At 33.3% G+C, this 11,469-nt stretch overlaps 1 protein-coding gene across 1 annotated transcript; it reads left to right on the forward strand.

Moving 5' to 3' along the window:
- Nucleotides 1–4,710: 4,710 nt before the first annotated feature.
- On the forward strand, nucleotides 4,711–11,275 carry LOC123709924 (apolipoprotein D-like). The gene is made up of 6 exons (XM_045661539.1): nucleotides 4,711–4,874; nucleotides 6,096–6,250; nucleotides 7,648–7,715; nucleotides 7,841–7,992; nucleotides 9,162–9,339; nucleotides 10,650–11,275. Exons 1-6 carry the CDS (start codon nucleotides 4,761–4,763, stop codon nucleotides 10,778–10,780), a joined length of 798 nt encoding a protein of 265 aa, XP_045517495.1. The 5' UTR covers nucleotides 4,711–4,760; the 3' UTR covers nucleotides 10,781–11,275.
- The last annotated feature ends 194 nt before the right edge of the window (nucleotides 11,276–11,469 follow it).

Below are 11,469 nucleotides of genomic sequence, written 5' to 3' on the forward strand. Positions count from 1 at the left end.
ACGATATCTTAAATACTACTTACACCTCACACATATATAATATTATTTTAGTGAGCTGTTGGTGTATTGCGCACCTTCAGCTATTAACATTTTGGAACACACGTGAGTCGTGTCAGCAATTGATCAATATTCGATTTTTTTATATACATGTGTCTTTACTACGACATCATGGAACATTACGATCTAGCCTAACTTAAGACTAATAAGTAATTTAAGTCTAACCTAATTTACTAAAAAGGATTGTTATCATAAGTAAGTGTCCAATAACGCTACTTATAGTCTCTATTAAAGGGAAGACAAAGGTGGCAGTAGCCCGTGGTAATTTACCTAGGTACCACAAATTATGCATTTCCAGAAATACGTGGGTACCCATATCTACTGAATGTTAATGGAACTTCTCATGTTCTCTAAATTAAAAATGATTAAATTTATATTTTCTGATGAGTTTGAGTTTCCAGTAAATTGGTAGGCAATACAATTACAAAATTTAGCACACGGCAGGCCTAAGGAAATCACATACAACTCGAACCGAATACCTCCTTTTTTAAACTCAATTAAAGAAATTATCTATATTATATAATAACAAGATGGTAGATCCCTCTAATAGCTATTTGAGACATAATATGGGCTAACTATAGCCGTCGACTTTTTGAGTCTAATGCCTCTGTTTTTCTTTACTGTAAGTACCTTATACCGGACACTATACTAAGTTATGTTAAGACAGCATTTCCCATCGAGAGATGAGAGAAAGCGAAACAAGGGTTCAGGAAACACTGAACTCTTATTAAAATAATTATTCATAAGATATAGATTCACAGGGCTATATTAACAGTACGAACGAGTATTTAAACGCATATAGGCAGAATATACCTTGGTGCAAAGCCAGGTATCGAACCTACGGCCTCAAGGGTGAGAGCCGCATGCTGACGCCGCTAGATCAACATAAACAAAACACAAATAAATTCTAAACTCTTAATAATTTTGATGAACAGATAAACAATACAAACTTCATTTGTATGTTTGAGCAATGCAAATTCTACATAAATAAGAAAGCCTTTGCTGAGTCATAAAAAGAGATGACGTTCACGTGGCTTCCTTGTGACTCAGTAAATTCATAGAATAAACGAATCAGTAAGTTATATTGACTAGTTGACCTAAAATTTATTATTAAGCGGTTAATGGTTAATGGACTCTGTTTTCGTTAGACTTCCATTAGTTCCGTTCCGAAACTTCGGTCCTCCCAGAAGCGCAGAAGTTTCCTGGGCACCTCACAGACTTCACGGAGCGACCTCACTGTTCCGAGGATTTATGTACGTTAGCCACTTCTACGAATTCCAGGACTACGAGGGTGATTGATTCCTATACGCTGAAACAGCTTTTGCACATGGCGCTGCAGTCAGAGCCTAGGCCAAATGGTTAGTTTATTAAGTAATGTTCCTTATCATTGCAGGACGCATCAATAACGCGTTGAATGTAAAGTAGAACGTAAAACGTTAAATAAGGAATACTACTTAATATTATACAAAAGGTATAAAAACGTATTTTTTACCTCTGTTTGTTGTAATGTCTTTCGTTACGGTTTTTGTATTTATTGTAGTTTTTAATTCAGTTATTTATAAGGAATTTAAAATGTGTACTGTGGTGTAGCCTTTAAGGCACCAAAGTGGTTTAGCTATTTTCTACACTTTTCGTTAATTTATAATATATTAAGCAATAATACAAAAATAGATTTTTGTACCAAAATAGTTATTTGGCAATCTCTAAGTTGCAATCTACAAAATATATATAGTTATAGAAGGAACGTTCTATTACATCAACACTAATACAGTCGCAAAACTTAGTCTATAAAATATAAATGAAAAGCACAGTAGTATTCTTAAATTTAATTTAAAACTGCTTGAATTGATCTGTGCTCGACCTTGTTAGGCTTCCACTTAACGGTGACGAATCAATTTGCATAAACTTAAGTAGATCAAACTTCAAAACACATCGACACTAATATCATAAAGAAAGAAAGGAAATAATTGTTTGTTGGTGTAATAGGCTTCAAAACAAGTGGATCGATTTGAAAAATACTTTCATCATTAGTATCCTAAGTTATCCCAGAGGAACATAGGTTATGGAATATTTTCAAAAAAGTTAAGGATCTGTATGATAACTTTTAGTAAAAGGTGTGAATGAAATCCCTATATCGCGTACGATGCGAATACAATTGACAGTAGAGCAAAGTGATGAATTACAGTTTGATAAAAAACAACAATAAATTAAAAAGATTTGGGTTACTATGTCTAACTAAAGCGTGTGTCTAGTACAGAAGGCTCATCATCTAATTTTAAAAAAGACAAATGATCACGAAATAGACCAGAAATCATGCGCCCAGACCTAAAATGGCTGTAACGGCACTGGTTTTTATCAATACTACAAAAGAACACACAGAAAACATAGCCGATTTACACCCTTAAAATATAGTCAAGGTCAAAATCATTTATGCATGTAACACACTATACACTTATGAACGTCAAAAAATAAGTACATATTAAATGCTTCAAATTTCACATTTAATGCCAGTTCTCAAATCAAGGGCCTAAAACGGAAGAGAAGAACTGGCAATATACTCTCCGCCACTCTTTTTAATCGCCCTGTTTTTTGTTTTACACAAGGTAACATAAATGCTGGGAAAAATGCATTAATAATTGATGATTTTATATAACAACTAAAAGGTTCCAAATTCAATTTTTTTCTTTTATGGTAAGATTGGCACATCTGATTTCATAAATTTGGATATTTAGCTTAAAAAATCAGTGTCGTTACAACCCTTGGTTTTTACTTTAGGTATGCATCTTTTTGTATTTGTATTTGTTTTTTAAAAAAACAAAGTACTTGATCAGCCTTCTGTGACTGACACATGATGATTTTTGATGACGTTGTTCTTCACCATATAATACGAGCGAGTGTTAAACACGCCCAAGATAGAAATGACAATTTGTGTATTCAAAGTTTCGGTAAATCTGTCGCTAATAATACTACATGTAAATGATGTTCTCTCATTTCCCAGTGAATTACATTAGGTTAGGGTAAAACCAAAAACTTGTACCATGTTTCATTTATTTCACAAATTCATGATGTTTCATATGATATCTATGGGATTAAAGAGCATGCGCCACCACGTTTATGCATGGTACATCAGTGCCAAGTGATGAAATTTGCTAAAATAATAATAGAGGTGTTTTAAGGTTCGATTTGATTGGCCAATTAACCAAAGTTCCAACGATCTCAGGGATGTGTCGTCGCTAAAGCCAGGTTTTTTCGAAGTAATATGCGCTTACGCCTTCCTTAAGATCCTACTGATGATGCATGGCTACTGTGCATATCCACTAAAACCCCAGAGCACCACTTTTGTTTGCAAATCGAAAAAGGTTGATTTTTTATATATTTTATAATAGTGAAATAAACGTTAATATTCGAAAAACAGTTCTGATTCATTAAAATCCTGCCGTCCTGTTTGATCAAGTACAGCTTATGTCCGATCTATTATTATATTAACGGACCGGAAGATGTGTCAGAGCCACAATTGAACAATAGTCATGAGAACAATCAAGACGAACTATTAGCGTCTGGATTGTATTAAGACTTTCTATAAAACATCTTTGTAGTTCGTCACTAATTGTAAATTCTCTCAAACAAAACCATAAATATTTTTAAGCCAACGGAAATAGACATCTTTCGAAGTAGATGGGGCTGAAATTAGCTATACCAAAAATTTATCTGGATTTGTATAGGAAAAAATACATTTTGTATGGAATTCAAGGTCTAAAATAATTTACCAAAAACATTAAAAGATCTTCCTTCTTGAGTTTTTAAAAATCGACAAAATTATTATTCAATTAATGAACATTTGCATGAAACATTATTATTGATATTAATTTAATAACGTATAAATATCAAATTAGGCTATTTTTTAAAGTCGTAGAAACTGCTGGACTATGTAATATCGTCATATTTTGCAAAATTAAGACCCTATCCCTAGACATATTCCTAGTAAAAAAATCTAAAAATAAACAAACATTGAGCAGTGTTAAGGTAGTCGTAGGTTCAATCCCCGGCTGTGCACCAATGGACTTTCTTTCTATGTACGCTTCCAACAATTGCTCGAACGGTGAAGAAAACATCGTGAGAAAACCGGCTGGCCTTGTACGCAAAAAAAGTCGACGGTGTGTCTCACGCAGAGGAGGCTGATCACCTACTTGCCTATTAGATTGACAAATAATCACGAAATACGTTCAGAAATCTGAGGCCCAGACCTAAAAAGGTTGTAGCGCCACAGATTTAATTATTAAAAACATCTAACATTCGGCAACTTGTAAATATAAAACAGTTCTTAGTTTTAATAGAATAAGAAATATTTCTAGCTCGTTAACTCTGGGAGATATAAACAGGAAAATAACACGTTTATCTTTGACCACATACGACAATATGACCCCTTATCTATTGCGTAGTTCGAAACGACATTAAATTAAATTTATAAAAAAAACTTTAAATTGATTAACCTACCTTTACCTACAAGCTACTTTCTCACCAAACTATTTTTATGATTTGTACTACTAGTCTAAGGTAATTCAATAAGAGGTCAATCTCTTTAGCGTCCACTAGAAGCGGCTTACAAACGATTCCTAGAAACGTAATCATCTTATTTATATTATTGCGCTGCGTCATAAAGAAGCAGTGTACCGTCGAGTTTTGTTCACGAAGGTTGTGTCACTATGTTGCGAGTGTGTTTAGGTGTTTTGGCACTATGTGGTGTTGTACTGACCCACACGTATCATCTTGGAGCTTGTCCTGTTGTGGAACCGATGCCAGGTTTCGATATGAACCAGGTAACCGGTTTTATTTCTTGAATTAGAATTTGTTCGTATATAACTATTTTCTATATCGATAAGATTTTCGATTAGAATATACAGGTGTAAAGTGTTGCTATGTTGTCTCGGATCAACAATCATATTTAAATTGATTGTTTGATAATGTCACGTTGCTTAGAGATGTACACGGAAGATGTTTTGTCCTAACAAAACTGTTTTTATGCATTTTAGTATAGCGTCTTACGTACATGGAGTCCGCGACGAAAATGCTTTGTAATTGCACCTTTAAAGTGCATAGTTTAGTAAATCTTAATAATTAACTAATCAATTGATTGATTTAAGAAAGCATTACTTACCGGTAAAGATAATATTTTCTACTGAGGACAATAAATGTCTATTAAGGTTTTCAACAATTTTATATTATAAAGTTTGAGAATGAAATATACAAATTGTTGTTATATGTTTAAAATTATATAACTCATATATTTCAATAATGTAGTTACGTTTTTGCTATATATTATTATTATCAAAACAAAAAAGGTTTTATCAATCGATGTACATTGTTCACAGTTATATGTACACAAGAGATACTTGACCCCTGTCTCACTGATAAACAATGATTCATTGGCTAACAGTGTCATTTGTAAGGAACTGTATTGACTTTAAAAGAACAAATATGTTACTGTATGTGAACCTACTTGGTTCACTGTTACAGAGTTAATTTATTTTTTATATTTAGACTACTTCAATCTCGTTTACTGCTATCGCGTTGGAGTCGGACTATCGCGCTCCTTCGACCCAGTCAACCTTCCAGTTTGCAGGAATAGCTCATTTTAAACGGAAACATAAACTAAACCTTTTTTCGTTAATCAGGTCGAACTGATATTAAAAAGCTATATGTGTTATTGTAAAATTACCCTTAGTGGATTTGTAAAGAACGGTGTTTCTGTGACAGGTACGTAGTTGATTATATGAAATACTTAGTACAGTCCTTTTGTTGTGTAACAAAACGCGACATTATGGTAAATTCTCTAGATTGAATTCAGAGTACAAAACATATCGTAACAGATATTCATTATATAGGCTCAAGTCCAGTTTATATAACCATTTGATATTTATATATTATTTTTAAATGTCTTCAAATACCCGAAATAAAATATAATGTATCCCTTTCGTCATTTTTCAACATTTATTGCCATGCGTCTCATATAATTTAAAATGTTTATCGATATTTTCTAGATGCTCGGAGTATGGTATGTAATACAGAAGACGTCTACCGCCTCTCACTGCATCACTTATAACTTCACAAGAACAGATGAACCTGGCACATACCAGCTGGAACAGGTATCACAGCACTTCATATTGGGGCTGACACCACTCAAACATGACTACAGGTTAGTCTTTACATCTAACTATTATCAAAGGATCTGCGGGAATATGTCCCAAGAATAATACATTACATAATAAAATAGATTTGTGGATGGAAAAATTAGGAATGCATGGTCATATTCAGAACTACATATTAGCAACGGCTTAAAAATTGTATGAAAAATTTATTAGTTCCAGCTACACATCGTGAGCTGAATGTCTTGATTACGAAAGGGATGAGTTTTTATTAAATACATATAGACATACATTAGATAGAAAAAAACAGATGTACTCTATTGTTTACAAAGTTAAATCATTTATTTCAATTAGGCCTATGAAGGACACTTTTGAAAGTCAAAAATACAAGTTAAAAATATTTCAAAGTTAAGAAAAACACTTTTTGAACGGATTAAAGCTATGTATTATTATTAAACTTACAGTTATTTACATAATTCTAAATTTTAAAGTTTTTTCCGACGTTTCGCGTGCTTTTCAGCGTGCGTGGTCACGATGACTGAAGACAAAAGGTGTTAAAAGTATCACAGCTGCAGAGGAAGTTGTTTTATCTGTATTTATTACCCCGAAGTTGGTATCGACTAAAAGATGACGAGTTTTTGCAAAAATGACTCACGGTGTCCTCTGTTTTTCGCGGTTGTTTGTTTTCGGGATTTAAGTTGGAAATTATTGGATCCCAGGTGTTTGATAATTTAGACCGTCTTCTTTATTGAATGCCTAAACTAAACTTGACTGACTAAATAACTATAAGTTTTTAATAATAATACATAGCTTTAATCCGTTCAGAAAGTGTTTTCTTAATATGTAAAAGATATTTTAACAAAAGACAATACTATATTTCAAAGTTGCCAAAAGGTTTTATATAGAGAAGAATGCGAAACTCCATACTTACCCTCATATATATATTTTGTATGCATTGATTGGGTACATATAATCAAATCATAATATAGAAATAAAAAAAAACTACATTAAAATAAAATCGGCGCATACTAAAAAAACAATGCAGCACATAACTAAATTAACAGTAGTATAATTAATAGAGTAATAATTATTTATGGATCTTAGAAAGTCTTTTGCGATGATGTCCTGTTAAGATTCCATTAGAATTGTGGCGATGTTATTTGAATATTGACTAAAAATGCAAAATTAATATTTCTTGGCTTGCTCATCAAAAGTGTAAAAATTTTATAAAAAAATTGGTCGACGCTCGTAAACTTTAATTTAATATACATAAATGTTTATTAACTAATGAGTACTAAAATATATAATGTAATCTAGTAAATATCGTGTATGTTATCATTAAAAGAAAAATATAATAAGAAGGATTTAACATTTACTTGATCTATTTACAAAAACGTATATTTGATAATATTATCGTATATTATTAATATATTTTATTCCATTCCAGATATACAGGCATTTTGACAGTAGAGGATCCCTCGGTGCCTGCGCGCATGAGAGTCCGGTTTCCACTTAGTAAGTTAAAATAAATGTATACTACATAAAGTTTTAAAGTAAAAGAATACTGACGTGTATAAGACGTGTATATTCAACATCAGCATTAAAAGTTTTATCAGCGTCAATAACAAGCATTTTTACAGGTGTTGCTGGTTCAGCTAGTTATACTGTGTTAGCCACAGATTATACTAAATATGCGGCTATCTTTACTTGCCAGAAGATGTCATTCGCACATCGGCAATCCGCCACCATTCTCTCCAGGAGTAAGGAACTAGATAAAATGTTTGTTGATAAGGTAAGAGAAATGTTTAATGTTTATTTATTTCAACATATTGATTCTAATCTCATAATACTAAGGAACTAACAAACTGAGATGAGTTTCTCAAACTATTTCGGTTAATTTACAAAACAAAATATTATTTATTCTTGTACTACCTTTCACAAGTCAATAAAAAATATTGATTCAAAGTTTACGTTTAAGGCCAGTTCTCAAATCAGGAGCGTAAAACGGACGAGAGGAACTTGCAACCATTAGATCATGTTAAATTCAGATCTGTTCAATATTGTAATTAAATAAATAGATAAGAATCCAAAACGCTTCACTTCTATAAGCTAGGCGCGGCAAATAAGAGTTACATTACTGAGGGAACATCACGCAAACACGTAGTATCGAGTACCCTATATACGCCAATCAAAGTCCATCCAGTCACTACAAGTAGCACCCGTCCACGAGTACGAAATAATCGGCTGTGCGCAGCAAGTAAAGACCGCGTCTCCCCGCGCGCTGCAGCCCCCATCAAGGGCTATATGTCCGCCCCCGTACCGCCCTGTATTAGCAAGGCGCGAACCTCCACACCACCTGAAGGGGGCATACGCCCCGAACAGGACAAAACACCCCCCTCGCGAGGGAGAGTGTAGCAATGACCCGAACGAGTACGAGGCATGGCCAGCCATCGGCCTCCTCGCCATATTGTAGGGGCAGATGTAACGATGCATGGAGGCCATAATTGTAATGTATTTGGTCTTTGTAATTTAAAAGTAATGTAAAAGTGGCTTCTGAACGCACTTTACGCAGAGTTGAAGATTATACCGAGACCTGACCTGATCATACACATTATTACACTCACATGCACTTACACACTCACTCATTCATGCACGTACGACAAAATACAAAATTGTAATTGAAAAAAATTGTTGTGGAATTAAGTATGTATTAACTTTGTTATTGAAGAGCTGACACAAGAATTTTTACTAAAAAGAGTTCCCAAATATTACACATTGTTTAAATGAATTATCACATTTTAATTTTTTTTATTCTTCACAACAGAACTTTAAAATCTGATATACTAGAACGTTGTTGATTACGCTGAAAATATTGCCTGACAAGAACATGTAACATAATAATACTTTTAGTAGTTAAAATAGTTAGTCATAAACTAAAATTTTGAACTTTGACTTTTTCAGATGCGCACCAAATTAGCGTCATTCAGTGTCGATCCGTATGATCTATCACTCATCTCCCAGAATGAATGTCCCAAACACCCGAACGGTACCAGTGAAGGTGTAAACATCAATATTGACCCTGATACATTCTCATCACATAACATTGGAGAGGCTGTGAGGAAAACTGGAGGTGTCATTGGTGAGCATTCCAATCTTTAAATAACAGGATCCTGGTACAATACTTGTACAAACTTTCACTTCACTTTTGTAACACCTAAACGTGTTATGTATACTATAATCTATAAAGTCGAGCGCATTAGCCATATTTATTATATTTCTGTATCTTCAAAGATAAAAAAATAAATCAATGGCCCTACAACCTCTTTAGGTCTGGGCCTCAGATTTCTGTATCTGTTTCATGATAATTTGTTAATCGAATAGGCAAGTAGTTCGAGCTAATGTTTAATGCGCACATAGAAAGAAAATCCATTGGTGCACACCCGGAGATTGAACCTACGACCTCAGGGATGAGAGTCGCACTCTAAGCCACTAGGCCAACACTGCTCAAAGATAAATTAGTAAAATAAAATAGTCTTCATTCGAGTACATAAAGTCCTTTCTGAAGAACGCGTTTTGTTCAAAGCTCACCGATGTCCAGTACAGTCTGGATATCCATATTTTCTCCCCTCACACTTTAAAAGAGACTGTCGTTTAGATTTTGTAATTTTAATTGTTTTGTTTAATATTTGTAATATCTCTTCGTGTATGTCATGTTTGCCGATAAGTGTTTGTCATATTAACAAATTGTATTATGTGGTTCTTTTACCAATGTATCAGATGTATCATCTTTTATCAATAAAAGAAAAATATAAATGTCCATGTCATTATGTATAGCATACACAACTTTCTTTGACGGAGTGAAGTCCTCCTCCAAATTCGTCCACTCTCACCCTCGTTACCATTATCCAATCCTACCCGTTATCCCTTTTATTAGATCTTCCCAGGATTCTGGAGAAAAAAAAACAGAGACCCCCTCTGTTTTTTTTTTCACCTACCAAGAAACTTACCTATTAAAGTCCACCACAGCTACTTAAGTTCTAAGCCGTGGTCGCCTACAGTCCCCGAGAACTTATACAAGAGAGATTATTCTTATATTCGAGAGAACCTATACAAAAATACTCTCTGACCTTTTGTTTTATCTTCTTTAATTATCCATTCATTTAGAAGTATTTAACGTTAAATAAAATATTTCAGTGGCCCTACACGCCTCTATCTCGGGCTTTATATTACATATGTTTGCTTAAACAGTATTTTCTAATTTTTAGATTAGATTAGATAAGTAGATCTGCCTTCGGAACTGTTAAAGAAATAGCGGTTTTTCATGATGTTTGTCTTATACGTAGTCTCAATTAACACTGGTTAGCAAGGGGAAAATCCACCAGGATATCACGTTGAAACCACTATTCCAACACTCTTCAATAACTTAACATCTGGTTTTATTTATTTCAGCTGACGGAGTAGAATACGTCGTGGATGCTGGCAAGAAAGTATATCACAAAGTAGCAAGCAGCAAGGAAGATCTTACTGAAACGCCTCACCAGGGTCGTAACTTGAACGCTGATGCTGAATGGTTACCATAAAGTACTATTTATTCTACAATAAGTCTTAATGTGATAAACTTGTCTTAGGTATCGTTAGAACATTTAATTTTCTAGCCTTGGTAACATGAACTCGTCCAGATCTATCAGGAACTACTACTACATCTCTAAATTAGAACATTTATTTTATCGAAGCAAATGTAGAATGTCTAATAACTTTTGTTAGCATGAAGTTCACTGGATTTTGCTCAATAAGTATGTAAAAACTTTTACAGAGTGAAGCCTATGTTGTTCAAATATGAGTCTTACTAATAGAAATAAGAGACTAATAATACGTGCATTAAAGATAGTCCTTGTTGTTGCCATAGTTACGATATCAACAAATAATGGTAACCATGGCAACACATAATATAAGAGCATTTTAAGAGGATCTGAAAAAAGTACATATTCGGTGTTCCTTCTTTTACAAGTAATACTCAGTATTTTGTATAATTGTGTGTATTTAAACCCAATAAATTGATTTTAATTCCAAATTGATTTTATGTTTCCTTTGTTGTTTAATTATAACTCAGTAATTTATTTTTAGGTATATTGCCGCTTTAGTCTATTAGTAGTTATATAAGTAAATGTCAACTACTACAGCAACTTATTATTATTTCTTGTTCATAATTATTTAAACTAAATTACCCAGCACGTAACTTAATCGAATAATTTTTAAAAGAATACAACAT

Source organism: Pieris brassicae, chromosome 5 (genome assembly GCF_905147105.1).
Source record: "Pieris brassicae chromosome 5, ilPieBrab1.1, whole genome shotgun sequence".
In the NCBI taxonomy this organism is placed as follows: domain Eukaryota; kingdom Metazoa; phylum Arthropoda; class Insecta; order Lepidoptera; family Pieridae; genus Pieris; species Pieris brassicae.

Excerpts from the sequence above, each read along its gene's own strand:
- LOC123709924 (XM_045661539.1), top strand. The coding sequence starts at position 4,761 with ATGTTGCGAGTGTGTTTAGGTGTTTTGGCACTATGTGGTGTTGTACTG. Across the intron at positions 4,875-6,095 it reads CAGGTTTCGATATGAACCAG|ATGCTCGGAGTATGGTATGT; the intron begins GTAACCGGTTTT and ends GATATTTTCTAG. Across the intron at positions 7,716-7,840 it reads GAGAGTCCGGTTTCCACTTA|GTGTTGCTGGTTCAGCTAGT; the intron begins GTAAGTTAAAAT and ends GCATTTTTACAG.